Genomic DNA, 18,858 nt, shown 5'->3' with positions numbered 1-18,858 from the left:
AGCCTGAAGAAGGAGTTTCAGACTCATTGTGCACTGGATTTTGACCCTAGGTCACCAGAAAGCACAGGCTCCTAAGTTTGATGGTTTGAGTCTTAAGCCCTTGAACCATTTAAGTCTTGAGGATGATTTCAGTAATTTTAAGGAAAAACTAACCTGTGGGGAACAGATGTTCCTATGATACCCCATCCCTGTTCCTAACTTCCCTATTTTTGTTCAGGGCACCACCATTCTTCTAGTCACAAAGGTTCACAACCCAGGAGTGATCCTTGACTCTTCATTCCCTCACCCTATTGTCCAATCAATAGCCAATTCTTCTTGATTCTACCTCCACAATATCTCAATCCTTTTCTTACCACATCCACTATAATCCAGGTCCTTATTACCTCTCACCTGCATTATTGCAATAGTCTCCACTCAACATCCAGGATTTTCCCTCCCTAATCCATCCTCCACACAACTGCCAAATTGATTTTCCTAAAGTAGAAATCTGAGCACATCTCTACACTGTTCAAAAAGCTCTAATGGTTCCCCCATCCCCTCAGAAGAAAATGGAAACTCTTCTGTCTGTCATTTAAAACTCTTTATAATCTACCTCCAGCCTTTCTTTTTTTTTAAATAGTACTTTATTTTTCCCAATTACATGTAAAGACAATTTTTAAGATTCATTTTTATAAGATTTTGAGTTCCAAATTTTTCTCCCTTCCTCTCTCCCTTCTCTCTCTCCTCCTTAAGACAGTATAGGTTATATATGTTCCAGCCTATCTTTCCAAGATTACTGCACATTACTCCCCTGGATACACTCTACATTCCAGCCAATTGGACTATTTGCTGCTCTTCTTACACAACATTCCATCCCTTAACTCCAGACCTTTGCACTAGCCATCCCCTATGCTTGGAATGGTGTTTGCTGTCTATACTGTCTCTTGGAACCTTCCCTCAAGGAGCAGCTCAACTGCTACCTCCTTTAAAGTTTATTCCTTTCCTCAATCCTTCAGTATCTTCCATCTCCCCCCAAATATTTTGGAATACATATGCATATGTGTAGTATGTGTACATATTAGTCATTATATATGTGTGTATGTGTACATATACGTGTACATATATAATATTCAGTGATACAGGTACTAATAAGTAAGGAATCAGGAAAGGAACTATCTGTACCCCCAAATCATTGTATGTATATATATATATATGCATGCATGTATGTGCATATATACATATAATTGTTATCATATGTTTCTACCAGTTGCTATTATCTTCCAAATAATTATGTATTAAATATATATGTATAAATGTATATTATATCAATATACTAGATGTCTAAACATGCTCCATATATGTAATATATATGCATATACACATATATCTACGGTAGTATTATTTATATATACCCATACATACATGATACTCAGTGATGGAGCCACTAACAACTGGGGGAATCAGGAACTTATGTATGTGTATGTGTGTGTATATGTATGTACATATGTATGTCCTGTGTATACTTAACAATATCAGCCTCATAGATTGTAAACTCCCTGAAGAAAGAGACTATCTCACCTTTGTGTTTATATCCCCAGCACCTAGCATAAAGCCTGGCACTTAGTCATTTCTTAATAAATACTTAATGATTCCTTGATTGAGAAAGTATCTCTTTATTTGACAAGAACTTCTGGGAAAAACCGAAGCCAGTTTGGAAAAAAATTAGATCAGCATCTGTTACCTTGAATGATAATAAATTACAAATGGACAATCATTCTAAACCATACCTCTGAAGTGAGGGAGATAGGTTATAACTGTCATAATTATGGATAGAGGAAAAAGTTATACCTAGAAATTGTTTAGAAAAGGTCATAAATGACAAAATGATCATTTCAACTACAAAAAATTTTGAAGTGTTACACAAAGTCCATGCAGCTCAAATCAAAAGAAATAATATGTATTAAGAAGATTCTTTATATTAAGTAACTATAGTAAAAGTGACATCTAAAAGCTACAAGGGATTAGCAAGAATCTACATTATTGAGTCATTACTAAAAATCTAAGTGAGCAAAGGATATGCAGTTTCCAAAAGAAGAAATACAAATGATCAAAAACCATCTAAAAACTGTTCAAAATCAGAAACCAAGAAATGAAATTAAAACAACTTTGAGGTTCATACTCACCAAGCTAGCAAAAATGTGAGAAAAATAAAAGGAGGGATTTGTTGTTGAAGGTGTTATAAGAAAAAAAAAAGCACATTAATTCACTGTTGGTGCAGCTGTAAATTTGTTCAACTATTTTGGAAGATAATTTGGACTTATAAAAAAAATTCCAAATTGTTTATGCCCTTTGTCCCACAGACTATACTACCAGGGATGTATCCCAAGGAGACAATTGAGAGCAATAAGAGACCAGTATGTAATAATAATTCTCAAAAGAATGTAATTTTTGATAGCCCGAAGCTGGAAACAAAAGAAACCATAACAATTGGGAAATGACCAAACAAACTGCAATATGATGGGGAAAGGAAAAGCATTTATTAAATATCTATCTTTTGCCAGGCACTGTGGTAATCACTTTACAATTATTATCTCGTTTGACCCTCACAACAGCCCTGGAAGTAGGTGTTGTTCTTATCCCCATTTTTACAGTTCGACGAAACTGAAGCAGGCAGAGGTTAACTGACTTGCCCAGGATCACACAGCTAGTAAGTATATGAGGTCACATTTGAATTCAGATCTTCCTCACTCTAGACTCAAAACTTAATCTACAATGCCACCTAGCTAACCTGCATGAACACAATGGAATATTACTGTGCTGTAAAAAATAAATAAATAATTCAGAGAAAGCATTGGAATATAGTCATGAGAGCGGCCTTCCTCTCAACAGCAAGACAATGCCAAGGGGTTCTGCTTCAGGACCAGCTCCCAGCTGTTGACCCAATCACTGCTGAGTTATTGCCTTGAAGAACCCTGGAAAAAAATGTTCTCTTTGCTCTGGGAAATTGCAAGATTGCATATCTATCTCCTAATTTTTGATCACTTCAGCATCCAGGTGCTTTGAGGGAGAGGCAAAAGGCAGCATGTGTACTGTTGGCCAAATAACTGCTACCACCTTAACCACTACCTTTTGTGGAGGGCAGCCCAGGACTCTGTCAGTCAGTCAGTCAAACGTTTATTAAACATCTAGTATATGCCAGACACTGTACTTAGCCCTGGAGATACAAAGAAAGGCGAAAGACAGTCCCTGCTTTCAAAGAGCTCATAACATTTTGGGGGAGACAGCATGTAAACAAATATGTACAATCTATATGCAAGATAAATTGTAGATAATCCACAAAGAGAAGACACTAGAATTAAGAAGGATTTGGAGAGGTTTCCTACAGTAGATGGGATTTTAGGTAGGACTTGAAGAAAGCTAGGAAAGTTAGGAGGCAGAGGTGAGGAGAGAGCGTTCCAGGCACATGGGACACCTGTTTAAAATGCAGATAAAATGTCTTATTTGAGGAATAGCAAGGAAGCCAGTGTTACTGGATTTCAGAATAGATCATGGGGGTAATTTGCAAGTAAGGTATAGGGAAGGACAGGTTGTATAGGGCTTTGGATGTCAAGAGGATTTTATATTTGGTCTTGGAAGTGGCAAGGAGGCGTGAAAGGTGACACACACATACATGCATTCCTGATTTCTCCAGTTGTCAATGGCCCTGTAACCATGTGTCATGCATGCGTGTGTGTGTGTGTGTGTGTGTGTGTGTGTGTGTGTGTGTATAAATAAAACTGACAGATGAGTGCAGGGGTTGGACTGGAATAGGGGGAGACTTGAGGCAAAGAAACCAAACAGTGGACTTTTAGAGGAGAGAAGGAGGCCATATATGAAAGATTTATGAAGGTAAAATCAATAGACCTTAGTCATGATAGGCTATAGGAAGTGAGAGAGAGTGAAGGGTCATGGATGGTTTCAAACCTGGGTAACTGAGAGGATGGTGGTATCCTCAACAATACCGGGGACATTAGGAAGGGGAGGGGAGATATTAAGTTTGGTTTTAGACATGTTGAGTTTAAGATGTCTATAGGATATCTAGTTCAAGATGTCCAATAGACATTTGGAGATTTGAGACTGGAGATCAGAAGAGAGAAAGTAAAGCTGGTTAAGTAGATCTGAGTTTCATCAGGAAAAAAAAGTGATAATTAAATTCATGAGAACTGATGAAATCACCAAAAATAGTATAGACAGAGAAGAGAATAGGGCCCAGGACAGAGCTTTCGGGGACAACCATAGTTGGAAGGCATGAAGATCCAGTAAAAGGACAGTGAGAAGGAGTAGTGTGCTAGGACCCCAGTTCCTGTTCCCAGCCTGGTACTTTCAGCATGGATCTTTAGCTATCATGCAAGGGAGCAACACTTGTGAAAAGGCTGCCTAGCGATTGCCTCTGAAAGTGTTCCATTCCCTGCCTTGTTAGTAGCCACAGCTATGGAACACCCAGAAAAGAAAATTCTCACCACTCAGGTCCTCAGCACTGCCAAATAGTTCAATGTCAGCAATGCATGTGGTTTTATCTATAGAAATTACAGTAAAGTGCCATTTGCCTTGCTACTGCACCCTAAGGACCACTGTATATCAGGCAAGCACCTAAGCCCTCATATGTAGGAATATATGTGTGTGTGTGTATGTATGTATATACACGCATAGTGTGTGCATGCGTGTGTGTGTGTGTGTGTGTGTGTGTGTGTACACATATAAAATGTTCCCCTCTTAGATGGTGATCTTGGAATGACTTTTTTTTCTATTTGTATCTCCAGCACATTCTATGTAGTTAGCAATTGCTTTTTTTCACTCCTTCATTCTACCATTCATTCAATAGCTCTGAGACCCCAGACAGAGACTGAATTCTGGAAAAATACCATAGTTTTAAATATCTCTCTTGTCCTGGCACACTCCTTTACCATCTCTTCTCAATTTCATTCCAACAATAATGCTCACGGATTAGCAATGTGAATAGTCAGCAACCTGAATCACAACTGTCTCTTAAAAAGACAAAGTAAATGTTTAAATAGAGGGGTTAAAAAAAATTGAGATTCAAACTTTTCTCAGAGCCTGGGGAAAACATCAGGCTCTTGGCCTTTATAGAATATAACCTGGCTTTGAGCATGCTCAGTTTGCCTAACATGGAGCCCTATGTGCCCCCTACTGCCTAGGTGGGATAGACTCTTCTGATTGGCTGCCTGCGCATTTATTTATTTTTATTTTTTTGCATTTATAACTGGTTAGACTGATCCCTCTCCTTTTCCACCATCATTTCAGCTGTGCTTATAATCACTGAGTCGGTCAGTTTTTGTGGATGGGGAGTTTGAGCCATGGTGACCTTGGAGCCAGAATTTCAGGAAGGGCCTGGTGTGAAAACCCTGAGAAGCTAGAGTGCCTGGGACTTGAGCCCCTGCAGGGTAGGAGACATGATGCCCCTCCCCCTTGTACCTCCTCAGTCCCTGTAGATGGGAGAGGGATTAGGTTAATTGCTCAGCTCTTTCCCCTTAAAGCACAGCCCCAGTTCTAAGTACAGATATTCCCCTATAGACTCCTTTCAAGTCCATAAAAAGATGGTTGGTATCACAAATTCTTCACTAATTACTGCTGGATGGAAATGATATAAAAAATGCAAAAGGAATAAAATGCAAGAGATCAGGCTAACTATATACCAAATATTATAGAGATATGCAGTAAGGACAAGCAAGTATTTTTTTTCAGGGAAACAAATGCATTAAGTTTGTGCCATATATGCTACACTATCCTTATCTAGAAGGGAGAATATAAGGCAAAGTCTTTGCATCTCTAGTTCCACTAGCCTCAGGAAAATATTAATGAATTCATTACAGACAAATCTTAAAGGTCATCCCAAAACCTGCTGATTTTCCAGAGTTAGTGTTATTAGAGTGCTGCATAGTTCTGTTCACAAATAACAGAAGTGCTGAATCAGTCTGCAAACATTTATTACATGCTTACGCTGTGCCAGGCACTGTGTAAGGACTGGAGATAAAGAAAGGCAAAAATTTTGTTCATGCGCTCAAGGAACTAATAGTCTAAGGGTGGATAAAACCTCAAAAAAAATTGTATCTACAAGATATATACAATAAATCAAAGGTAATCTTTTTTTTTCCATCACACTTTGTATTTATTTTGTTACCTATATGTCCACTTAATCACTAAGTTCCCTTTCAGGTGTCAATCACCTTCATTGCAGTCTAAGGGGAAGATAGAAACCTTTGTGTATTTTCCAGGATCCAGGCAATGGAGTTGTAGATTACTGCTCTGTAAGAGAAGAGAATTGGCCAAAGCAGGCTAATATCCCTCCTATCTCTGATATTCCATGGGCATTCTAGCCCTGGCCTTCAAGATATGTGGTGCTCTCCATGTGGGATATTCTATGCTTCACTTGCTAAGGTCACTTTCAGACCTGACATTCTCAATTTCTCCATCCCATTCGCCTTAAACATCCTGCAATCAAAGTCCTATGGTTCCCACCAGGCTGCATCCTAAGGGGCTCTAAGTATTGTATAAAGTGAATGGAGAGAGGAAGTCCTCTGAGGGCAGGATCTGGGATATGCAAGGAGAGCCCAGCCCTAGTGCCATGCCTAGCAGGACAGTAACTGATCAGAGAATAGATGTGACATATTTGATTTTTTTATAGACAAGTAGGTGCTAATGAGTTTCTTCCCAACACCTGAAAAAGACTGCTTTTTTTTCTCATTTTTCAAACTCTACAAATCCTTAGACTTTTTCTGATTAATCCTCCCAGAAGAGAGAAAGAGGTCTAGGACTGGGGAGTGCCTTGATGTTCACAACTGCTAGTCCTCAAGTAGCTAAGGTGTCAAGCAGGCTGCCAATAGGATTGCTGAGATCAGGTGGGAACTCAACTCTCAGAAGTACTTACAGAACCAATATAAGCCTGAGGGAACTCAGTCTGACAAACTCCTGGCTGGAGAAGGCAGCTTCAGCAGGACCAGCTCCAAGGCACTTTTTTTTTGGAGGGGGGAAGGCAAGGCAATTGGGGTTAAGTGATTTGCTCAGGATCACACAGCTAGGATTGTGTCAAGTGTCTGAGGCCAGATTTTAACGCAGGTCCTCCTGACTCCAGTGCTGGTGCTTTACTCTACTGCTATACCTAGCTGCAAGGCACTTTCTCCAAGACAAGATCAAGAGCGGAGCAGGCGGGTCCTCCCGCCTCCTGTCCCGCCCCGCCTCGCGGTGGGGGCCGCTAGGCCTCTTTGCGTCCCCGGCCTCGATTAGGTCGCTCCTTCCGGCAAGGGTGCCCCGGAGGCGGGCGGGCAGAGCCATGTCTCTAGTTGCCTATGCCAGCAGCGAAGAGAGCGAGCCGGACGAAGCGGAGCCCGAGGAGGAGGCGGCCACCTTGGTCCCGGCCACTGGACCTAGCCTGGGGGGCCTCCTCGCCTCCCTCCCGCTGCCCAAGGGTCCTGCCCTGCTGCCACCGGCCCTTCCCCCGCCGCTGGCCGGAGACCCCCGGCTGCAGCCCCCACCCCCGCTGCCCTTCGGCCTAGGTGGCTTCCCCCCGCCCCTGGGCCTCAGTCTGGCAGAAGCAGCGGGGGTGGGAGAGGGGCTGGGACTGGGGCTGCCCCTGCCTCGGGCTCCAGGCCTCAGACTGCCCCCTCCGATCGGCGGTGCTGGGCCCCCTCTGGGGCTCCCCAAGCCAAAGAAGAGGACCAGGGAGCCCGTGCGGATCTCGGCCCCCGCGCTGCACCAGGGACATTCAGATTCAGAGGAAGATGAACCTACAATGAAGAAAACTGCTCTTCAGGGATCTGGCGAAGGGACAGGTTTATCAGCTTTGCTTCCCCAACCCAAAAACCTGACCACAAAAGAGACTAACCCATCGCTCCTGCCCTACGCCTTCTCTCGAAAACCCACTGATGTCTCTGCCAACACCAAGCTCTCCAAACCAGCCCCCAAGACCAAATCTGCGTCTTCTACTTCCTCCTCTGCCCCTGTTGTGGGTGCCACCACTACTACCCCACCACCCTCAGCCATCAAAGCAGCTGCCAAGAGTGCTGCCCTACAAGTGACAAAGCTGATCACACAAGAGGAGGATGACAGTGATGAGGAAGTAGCCCCTGAGAACTTCTTCTCCCTTCCAGACAAGGCTGAGCCTCCTGGAGCTGAGCCATACCCTTACCCTGTCCCTGCTACCTCTGAAGAGCCACCCCCAGGCACAGAGCCAGATCCCACTTTTCAGGACGATGGGGCCAATGCTCCCCTTGAATTCAAGATGGTGGCTGGCTCAAGTGGGGCTCCCTGGGTGCCTAAGCCTGGGGATGACTACAGCAGTCAGCCCTACAACCAGTTCCCTACATATGGTGACGCTAATGCCACTGGCGTTTACTATCAGGATTATTACAGTAGTGGCCACTACCCTGAGTCTGATCCAGCCTTAGCTCCCCCCCAGGAGATTACCCCAGACGCCTCTTTCATTGATGATGAAGCGTTCAAGCGGCTTCAGGGCAAGAGGAACCGAGGAAGGGAGGAGATTAACTTTGTGGAGATCAAAGTGGATGACCAGCTCAGTGGGGCCCAGCAGTGGATGACCAAGTCCTTGACAGAAGAAAAAACTATGAAGTCATTCAGCAAGAAGAAGGGTGAGCAGCCAACAGGCCAGCAGAGGCAAAAACACCAAATCACATATCTGATTCACCAGGCTAAGGAGCGAGAGTTGGAGCTGAAGAATACCTGGTCAGAGAACAAGCTTAGTCGTCGGCAGACCCAAGCCAAATATGGATTCTAGGCTTCTGGAACTGATTCCTCAAGGATCCCATCTTCCTCTTTACCCAGTACCAGGTGGCCTGGCCTTGCCCTTCCCAGCTAACACCTTTGGGAGCCCCAGCAGCTCCAAGTCCAGGACCTTTTTCCCTAGGGTCCCAGCCATCACGTCCTTGAGAAGGAACACATTGGATTTCATTTTCTTAATAAAACGTAGAAAATGCAGCTTCCATATCTCTTGGGGCCAACAGAGACTCCCAAGTGACTCTTCCAGAAACAACTGTTGAATTCTATGTTGGGAACTTGGCTTCCTAGCAGGGTGAAATGACTGGTTGAATTCTGGATTTCATTTTTGTTTTTGTTTTTTTTTTTTGTTTTTGTTTTATAAACAAAAACAAAGATGTCTGTTGAAATAAAACATCCATCTTGACAAAAAAAAAAGGAAAAGAAAAAGAACAGGATTACAAACATTACTGAGGTCATCCCTTACACAAGATTCAAACATGACTATAAACCTTATGAGTCAAGCAATGCCTTTTGAGCAGCTTTGACCTTTTCCTGGCTGATGAAAGAATTAGAAGACTTTTACTCTCACACATAGAAAAGTATTTATATTGTAGAAAGAAGGTCTCATTTTCAGTAGACTTCACAACTAAGAATTTGTGAGAACACTCACTGTCACTAATCATGGTCATTGTTGCCATACAGCACTTGTGGGTCTGTGTTGGTAAGCAAAATGGGCTCCTTAGCACTTAGTTCAACCAAGTGCCCTTGAATAGTTTGGCCTTTGTTTCCTTTGAGTAATTCAGTGTATTTCATTGAGCCTTACTAGGTGCTTAAACCCCAGGCCCAAACGCCTATTAGGTGTGGAACCTATGTGGGTGTGGATTGGTGACTGGGGTGGGGCCCAAGGTGGGGCTGGCTAAGGGGAGGTGCTAACTCCAGAGCCATGCCCTCTTGAGTCTTACTAAGTGTTAAGCCCCAGGCTCTAACCCCTATTAGGTGTTAACCTAACCTATGTGGATGTGAACCTCCCAGGGTCCTAAGGGGAGGGACTAACTCAAGAGCCAATCATAGCAGCCTGAGTTCTGGTCATTCAGATGATGTTTGATGATGTCTGAAGCCCTATAAGAAGAGAGGACAGAGCCATTTGTGCAGGCTCTCACTTGTGCTGGTGTGCTGATGCAGAGACTCCAGGCAGCTGTAGCTAAGGGCCCTCCAGCTTGTAACCCAGATGCGGGGACTCTGTTAAACTCTGGTAACTATGTATTGGGATTTGAATCAGACAAGGTCTGTCTGTTGATGTTTGTACTTTGTTTGTATTTTATTCCGAAGTTCAGGGTGCTGGCTTTATCCCCCTGAGCTAAGTGAATGATATTTGTGTGCTGAATTAAAGTAAGCTTGTCAACCCCTTTAACGTTGCTTTCCTTACTAAAGCAGATCAAAAGAACCTGTGCTTTTGCAGTGTGTTTTTTGCCAACCTTATTCTGAAGCCTTGGATCCCCACCCTTATAATGTAGATGCTGCATGGTCCCATGTAAGCCTGACTGTACTTCCATGATATTTAAATTGTTTCTTCCTGGCTCCTTGCAGTATTTTCTCTTCGACCTGATAATTTTGGAATTTGGCTATAGCATTCCTTGGCATTTTCAATTTGAAATCTCTGTCAGAAAGTGATTGGTGGATTCTTTTGATGACTATTTTACCTCTGGATCTAGGACCTCACGGCAGCATATAGGGGAACATCCTTTATACTTTTAATTATCAGAGCTCTCAAATCTTTCATGTGTCCTCTGTCCTCTGGTTTATTATTATCCCAGTTGTGGTCAATATTTGGAAATTTTTGTTCAGCTGCCATCAACCCCTGGGCTGGGTGGTGTTGTCTTTCCCATTCCCTAACAGTTGCTCTCCTTATCATACCTCTTTCTTCTCCTGTGAACAAAATGTTCATAATGGCCATCATGTCAGACCAGCTATAAAAACTCAGTCTCAAGAACTTGTCTAGTTGTTCAGACATCTCTCTGAGATCCTCCATAAGAGTCTTCATTTCTTTTTTGAAATTTCTTACATCTATACTAGTTGGGGTACATTTACAAACCCAATTTCTCCTTGTTCCACAGGGAACTATCAGAAGGAGTAAGGATTTGGTTCCACAAAGAGGGCATTCTTTCCCAATGTGAGAGGGAAATTCTGAATATCTTGTCTACACCGCTCTAATTCCTGATGTAACCTGCAGTGGGGGGATGTACTAGAGGTGACACTGAGTGTAGTAGGACCAGTAGCAGTCTCACAACCTCTAGTCCTGTTGTTCCCAGCATCATCTGGGCCTAATAATTCTTCTGAATCTATTAAATTTTGTCCTGGTAAATATGGGGGTACATATTAAATGAATCTCCATTTTGTCTTTGATTTCCCTGATCTGTAGATTTAAGTGGGTCATATTGTTTGGACTATAAAAAGACTTGAGTACCACAGGATGGCCAAGAAGGAGCCCCTGAGGGACATTCTCCTAAGTCAGGTCTTTTGTGAGAGTGGATTTCTTTTTTTTTTTTTTCAGTACCAAGTCACTTTAATGGGATGCAAATGGTGGTACTTTTGGTACAGATTATGAAAAGGGTAGATAACCATAATATATACATGCACTGAAAGGAGTCATGCCCACAGTTCCCAGGTGTGGGGGAAGCCAGGTGTGGCTTAACTCTCCTTGTCACTGTGTCCAAGGGTTTGGTTGTCAAAGAGATATTCTGCCATGCCAGAATTGGGGCTTCCCTTTTGTGCAGGTTGGTTACGTGATCACCCAGTTGTTTGATGGACTTTACCTGTTCATCCAGGTAGTGGGTTTCAATGAAATCATATAAATGGGGATCATTCTTGTCAGTTGCCAGCTTGTGTAATTCCAGTAGTGTCTTACTGACATTTATTCCAAGTGCAGAGCATACTTTATTGCATTCAGTCCCCTCTCCCAACCATGTGGGCCTGGTTTCTTGATATCTTGCAGAAAGATCTGACCACCACATCAGTTTGAGTTTCATCAGCTTCTCAGCATATTCCCTCTCCTGGTGGGATTGGTCTAGGAAATACTTGACAAAGTTCTTTAATGCCACATCATCTCAGTCCAAGTAGCAAGACATGGATGGGTAGATGTAGGAGGCGTAGCCCTCTAGGTTGATATGCCAGTTGATGGTGGCCTTCAGTGTCCTGGTGGTAGTTCTGCCCCACCTGAAAGGGGGCCAATGTGGTCATGGTGGCAGCGATGGAGGAGGTGGGAGGAGGCGGCAGAGGCTGTGGCAGAGGCAGCGATGATGGGGGTGGGGGGGGTGCAGATGGCTGAGCAGATGGCTGCTGCTCAAACCCTAGGACTGAAGAAGTGTTGGTTAGCGGAGGTGAACATAGAGTGGTGGCTAAGGGAGGCTCTGACTGGAAATCAAGCAGCAGGTTCCATTCAAGCATTGCTGAAACAGGAAACCACAGTGACTCCCCTTCTCTGTGCTTCTGGCCTGGAGTTGGATTTCAAAGGCACCATTATACCCTTCCCAAGTTCCCTGCCCCCACACAGCTCTGTGAGATTACCAATGCCAGTACTTTAATGAGAGAGAATGAAACTGAAATCTGCCTGACACTGGCACTTCCTTCTGCTCTTGTCTTGCAGCTGAGCCCCATTCCTACAAATAAATGTCTCAGGGGCCTTGAGATCTGAGAGGCCAGGGCTCCACAGCCAGTAGGTTTCAGAGGCAGGCCTTGAAGCCAGGACTTCATGGATTGGAGGCTGGCTTGCTGCTGTCCAAGTTTCTACCCAGTTTAGAAATGAACGAGGATGTTCATGCCAATGGGGGATTGGGTCACTGCTTCCCACTGCCAGGGATTGCACTTCCTCTCTTCCCTGGCCTTCCATCCTTGGGTGAGGGGGAGGCCTCAGTGGGAAGACGAGTTTGGGGTAAAGGATGGATTTGAGATTCAAAGAACGCAGACTGTCCAGGGGCAGGGGATGGTACCTGAAGCTTCTTTTATTTTTTCAAATATGCTTATTTAGAAGTAGGAAAGGTTAAGACAAAAAAGGCAAAATATAAGCACATTCTAATGACTAGAAAGGTACTGCCATGCCCACAAGTCTTCTGGTAGTCCAAAGAGATTATAGCAATTGTCTAAACTTTATAATGGTTCCTTCATTATTTCGATTTTTTTTTCATAAATTTTGTTTGCAGTATTTTAAACTATGCCTAATTGAGAAATGGATCCTGGGTGGAAATTCTTAAAAATGACCTATTAGTTTCTGGGATTGTCAAACAAAAATACAAGGTAAAGGTTTGAAATGAATGCACATAAATTTCTTTTTCTGTCTTTGGTTTCAATCATAAACAGTAACAGTTCCAAAAAGGCCAACATATTAGAACTAGTCTATTCTGACTAAACTAACTCTATAGCTCACCTACTTATAAGCTTGGGACCCTTGGGCTGTAAAGAAGGAACAGGGGAAAGGAGAAGGGGGAAATGTCTTACAAAGGCAAATAGCATTCTTGTTGCCTGCCTTAATTTTGTATCAGTTCACTGAAGGCTCTCAAGGAATAACCAGACTTCTTTTAAGTTACTAGTACAGTAAATAAATGCATTCAATCTGACCAGAAACAGTTGAAGTCATAAGACTTCAGTTCACATTTGCAAGAAAACTAGCAAAGCAGACATATTCTAACCACACGAGGAAGACTGGCTTGGGAACAAATGTTATTGCTAATGAAGGGAATTGAAGCACATAGATATAGCACTGAAATCCATTTATTCTTTTCACTGTGTAAAGGAAGTAGAAAAGCAAGTCAAAATAGATTTTATTTGAAAGTCATTCAACTTTCCCTCCTTTCTTATAAGTAGTCAATGACCTCCTAACTTCTTGGGAATCTATTCCAGGGTTTTGATCTCTACAGAGGAATTCCTTTGTTTTTTTTTTCAGGTTTTTGGGAGTTTGGATCATTGGCTTCTTAGATTTGCCAGTGGCTGGAGTCAACTTCAGCTTGATAGAATCTTTGGCAATCTGTTCTGGAGTCTCCAGAGCCTTGGAGGTCTTTCTCTTTTTACCAGGAGTTTTAGTGTGTGGTGTTTCAGCGCTGAGCCTCTCTTCTGTAGAGCTTTGCAGAGCTTTCTGAAGCCCTGGGTGCTTTGGAGGAGATGATGCTTGAATTAAAACTACCTGTGGAAGCCCATCCTCAGTGTCAGGCTCTGCTTTGCCCTCCTTTTCTGCCTCTAGGTCTTGACCATCCAAAACACACTCCTTTTCAGGTTTCATTGCAGTCTGAGTAGCCTTGGTGGCCACTTTGTGGCCTTGGTTTTGCTTCTTGCTTTTTTGAGAAGCCAAATGGGAGACAAATGAAGAAAAGACTGGAAGGGAAAGAGATTTTTTTTTCTTTCTAAAAAAAAATTTATTTTGGGTATTAATTTAAGAAAAGGGGGCAGGAGGGAGGGAAGAAGGGAAGAGGGGATGGGCTCTGTGGGGCTATGTGGGCATGCCCTCCTCATCCTCTCTCCGCATCTGCTCCATCAGCTGTTGCCGCTCTGCTGCCTGACACATGTGCATCATGACAAGGCTCTCACAGTCCCTCTCTGACAGCACAGAACCCTGTGACAGTTCTGAGTGGCTGGTACCATCGCTGCTCACTGCTCCCTGTGGCTGACCCTCCAGCCAGGAGATCTTCAGAGGGTTATTGACGAGGCCCACCTCATTCTTGACAGCCAGTATCGCAGCCTTGACAGAAGCAAATTCCACCACAGCACTCCCTGTCTTCTTACTGGAGATGACCAGGTTGAGCACTTCACCATACTTCTGCAGAATCCTCAAGAGGACATCCTTGGAGTAACCACCTTTGGTCTCGTCCTCTTTTTTGCACTTCCATTTTAGCTTCAGTTTAGGTGTTCCTTTGCCTTCAGGATTTTCTGTCTTTCCTCTTAATCTCTGTTCCTGATCTTGGCGTATCTGCTCTTGGATCAGTCTCTGTTGTTCTTCCAGCTTCTGGGAGCCTTCTTCTCCTAGGCATGCGATCTCTTGCTCTAATGTCCTGGTGCTTCGATTGTCTTCCTCTACCTCATTCCCTTGGGCCTGGGCTTGCTTCTCCTGGACCTCAAGATGAAGCTTCACTTTCTCCCTTCTCTCATCAAGTTTCTGAGTCCTCTCAGCTGCCTGCTTCTTGGCTTTCCTGACTTTGTCATATGCCGCCCAGGCTGCAGCATCCATCAACACTTCCAAGGCCTGGGAGAGTTGGTGGAAGAGCTCAGTTGCTTGGGGATTATCTGGATTTTTGTCTGGATGGCAAGTGAGGGCCTTTTGTCGGTATGCTTTCTTCACCTCCTTGTCAGCCGCCTTCTCCCCAGCTCCCAGGAGTGCGTACAGGTCCATTTGCAACAACTCCTTGGTCACCACCATGGTCCCGACCCCCGAAACTGGCGTCTTCCTGCTGGGAAAGAGATTTTTCTGTTTTCAGGTGTAGAGTTTTTACACTCTCCCACTTCTTGGGAAACTTTTCTGAAAGCACATCTATAGCAGCAACAATATTTTCTACTAGGTGATCCACAGGCATTCCTGTGTGACCCTGTTTCAGCAATCCAGCTAGCAGCTTCTGTGGGGGTATAAGATCCACCTACAACCAGCACCCAGAAATCAAAGGTAATCTTGAGATATTTACAGTATAAAGGGAAGGTGTTAAACATATCTCGGTAAATCTAGAAATTATTTCCTTGGTTTAAAGTCATTCCCACCAAATTTGTTTCAAATTTTTGCACTAATATGGACTTGAATTCTGAACTGTGGCAACCCAGCCTGGGTGCCAGTTGTGGGCAGAAAGAGCTGAAGCCATTTCTCAGATGGCTGAACATTTCTGCCTGTTCTGAGACTGCATTTGGCTGGGATACTAAAAAGAGGAAAAATTGCTTCCATTTGCAGGTACACTGAAACTAACCACAGAATCCTATGCTAAGATTGAGAGGGATTTGGTCAAGATTCTGTCTAGCACATGGTAGAAAAATGGGGCTCAGGCTATTTTGATGACCTCAGTATTTTTCCACCTGAGTCAACCCTTTTGGAAAGGCAGCTAGGGAAGGAACTGTGCTATTTGCATTTCCTTTTCCCTTCAGCATCTTGTGTTCTGCAATCAAATATTCCTATTATGCACTGGAATCAAGATACAACCACCCTCGTGGAGAGTCCATGATGTTTCTGTAATTAAGATTTAGAGACAGACAACCTAGGTAACTGTGGTTAGGTAAGCATGGCTCCTAGGATCTTAGATGTGATGTTGATCTACTTAGCAGAGTACTGGGATGCAATATTGTGACAGTCTCATGTGCTTTAAAATGTTAGTAGGATCCAGGAATAGCTGGACTCTCTTATATATACTAAAGAAAACTGTACAAGTATGGGTACAGTTTTTACATCAGAGAGGCAATAAAAGAAATGCATAATCAATCCATGAAAGTTCAGTTTGATTTTCAAAAGATCTTTTTTTTCATAAATAATGTGGATCAGAAAAGTCGTTTTGCAGGAGGACTGAAGATACAATTCCCTAGGTGGAAAAAGCTGGGGGGCCTGCTTCAGGAAGACTTGTAATGATGGATAATTGAAATGCTTCAAAGACTTGGGAGACATTCTGTGACTGCTTCCAGTACCCTCTTTGATTGGCTGCAGTTGCAGAACTGGAAAGACTTCAAAATACTTTAGTTGTTCTTGGCATTTTCCTCTCTCGGTTTGACTTCCCTTTGGCTGACTTCTTCCCACTAGAGGACATCCAGAGAGAGACAATTACAATTCCCCCCTTAGGCAAAGGCTTCGAGCCCTCACCCTTCCAAGGCCAGTGTGTGATCCTGTAAATGAAGAGCCTCCGTTCTCTGCCCCAAGGTTTGTTCTTTTTATTTTTAAGTAATGCTGAGGCTATAGAGTTTCAAGAGGTCAGAAGAGCAAAACATCTGGGAATCCTGGAGTCTGAAAGTCTAAGATTCAAGACCATGCTGGGTTTTTCAACCATTCCAGGATTTATGGTCCAATGATAAAGGAACAACTGTCAGGACTCAGCTCAGTGGTTGCTTCAATAAGGACTCATCATCAGACAGCAATGCTTCACTTGGAAGTGAACTTGGTGGGACCAATTCTATGCAGAAATTTTGCTAAATCTGAGCCCTCTCTCCCCAAAACTAAGATAGTGTAGGGGAGTGGGAGAGAGTACCCCTGAGTTATTGGGATACAGTATTTGTACTTCAGTTCTTGGTATATTTTCCAACTAAATATCCCATTATTCAAGCTAGTTAATGTTAATAGATTTAGTGGAATTGAGGTATTGGTCTTTGGTGGCTAACTGGGTAGAGCATACCTAGAAAGGAGGCTTGAGCTGATAGCATTGGAAAAGAGACACTCCACCAAAAGGTACCCCTAGAATCCTAAGGGAGAGAGATATAGCAACCTGACTCCAGGATAGTGAGCCCAGAGCATACTCTCTACATTAACATAAACTTAGTAACCATCCACAAAGACCAATAAATACACAATAAAGTATAAAAATCTTATATAAAAGCTTTAGCATTTAATAAAAAATAATGAATTAAGAGAGAATAAATGAAAAATATTTGTGTTCTATGTCCCTTTCTAAGTCTATCTAAATACCTACTGCCTTTAGCTTTTTCTTTTTAAAAAAAAATAGCCCTGGTCAACATGTATGCAGTTTTTCGTTTCTGCTGATCTCACTTTTCATTGCTCTACATACATCTTTCCATATTTCTTTGAATGTATCACATCATTTTATAGTTCCATAATATCCATGTATATAGGTATACATATTGAGAGAAATGATTATTTCTCTCTTGTACTAATAACTAATTATTGAATCAGAACCAAGGTTTTTCCCCTTTTCTACTTTCTCATCCAGAAATCAACCAGTGTGGGAAATCTGTCTCAAAGATTTACCCAGGCCAAGGTCTAATCAGATGGTAAAAGAAATCCTAAGTTTGGGCTAATGGAAGGATTCCTGCTCATTATGTTTACTCAGACAGGTCTGGGGAAATATGGATTCTCCCTTTAGTCAGGCAGGTGATACGGAAATTGACAAGTCTCTTTGACCAAGACTTGGGTGATCCAAGTCAAGTATCCCAAGACCCTCATTGTAATATAGCCCAGACTCTCATTGTAATATTCATTCTCTCATTAATCGTTAGCCAATCAGAGTTGATTTCTACCTTCAGGAACACCTACTTTTCCAAGGACATATAAACTGTGAGCCCATTGCCATGAGGGGTCTTTGGTCTAAGAGAGATGGCCAAATGACCATCCTTTTATTAATAAACATGCTGGCATTATTAATAAAATTATTAAATCACCTAAAAACTATGTCTCTTGAACTTTTAAAATGTCACTATATATAATAAAGCAGCAAAGAAAATTTTTGTACAAATAAGCCCTTTTCTCTTGAAATGCTATTTTGAGGATGATATCTTAGCAGAGAAATCACTAGGTCAAAGGGTATCACTAGTTTGTGCCATTTATTGTCTACTGACACATTGTTCTCCAAAATGTTAACAGTCCTACAAACAATGATATTAGGGAGACTGTTTCTCCACAGCCCTATCAACACTGAATTTTATACCCTTTTGCTAGTTCTGGATTTCACTGGAATTCCTTTTTGTTTCTAATTCATAAATGTGGAAGTGGATTTATGAAAAAGAAACAGGAACTATTTAACTGACGATGCTTGCAAGGATTTTGATGCTTTAGTGATCTATTTGAAGGTGAAGTGCCTCAAGGTTCAAGTTCCAAATTCCCTGTTGATCTATGCTGTCGACCTATGCCCTTTGAGGCTGCTTTCTACACAAAGAAGCAATATTACACAATTTGGAGCCTTTGCCTATTACATCCTATCAAAGAAGTTTCAGCAAACTGAGAATCATTTTTTATTATTTAAGGTCACCACTAGCACAAGAGAGACTGTCAAATCTAGGTATGTTTCCATTGAACATGATGCTTCAAGGAACATTAAATTGGACAATTTTATACTTTATAGTCATCAGAGCAATAAAAGTTGTGTTGTGACCACTGTTGAGTTTATAATAATACTAGCATGATTTTATTGTGCTCCTACAGCTATTATAAATAAC

General features: G+C 42.5%; 2 protein-coding genes and 1 pseudogene across 2 annotated transcripts; 1 reads left to right on the top strand and 2 right to left on the bottom strand.

Annotated features, from left to right (window-relative positions):
- Positions 1-7,306: 7,306 nt before the first annotated feature.
- On the top strand, positions 7,307-8,796 carry LOC118830544 (proline-rich protein PRCC-like). Its single transcript, XM_036737401.1, has one exon. It carries the CDS (start codon positions 7,307-7,309, stop codon positions 8,765-8,767), a length of 1,461 nt encoding a protein of 486 aa, XP_036593296.1. The 3' UTR covers positions 8,768-8,796.
- A 2,640-nt stretch (positions 8,797-11,436) lies between these two features.
- On the bottom strand, positions 11,437-11,988 carry LOC118830552 (annotated as a pseudogene).
- Positions 11,989-14,163: 2,175 nt separating this feature from the next.
- Positions 14,164-15,148, bottom strand: LOC118833966 (dnaJ homolog subfamily C member 17-like). The gene has a single exon (XM_036741406.1). It carries the CDS (start codon positions 15,146-15,148, stop codon positions 14,225-14,227), a length of 924 nt encoding a protein of 307 aa, XP_036597301.1. The 3' UTR covers positions 14,164-14,224.
- Between the last annotated feature and the right edge of the window lie 3,710 nt (positions 15,149-18,858).

This window comes from Trichosurus vulpecula, chromosome 1, assembly GCF_011100635.1.
Source record: "Trichosurus vulpecula isolate mTriVul1 chromosome 1, mTriVul1.pri, whole genome shotgun sequence".
Taxonomy (NCBI): domain Eukaryota; kingdom Metazoa; phylum Chordata; class Mammalia; order Diprotodontia; family Phalangeridae; genus Trichosurus; species Trichosurus vulpecula.
The sequence above is the reverse complement of the archived record's forward strand: the minus strand, read 5'-3'. Positions and strand labels throughout refer to the sequence as shown.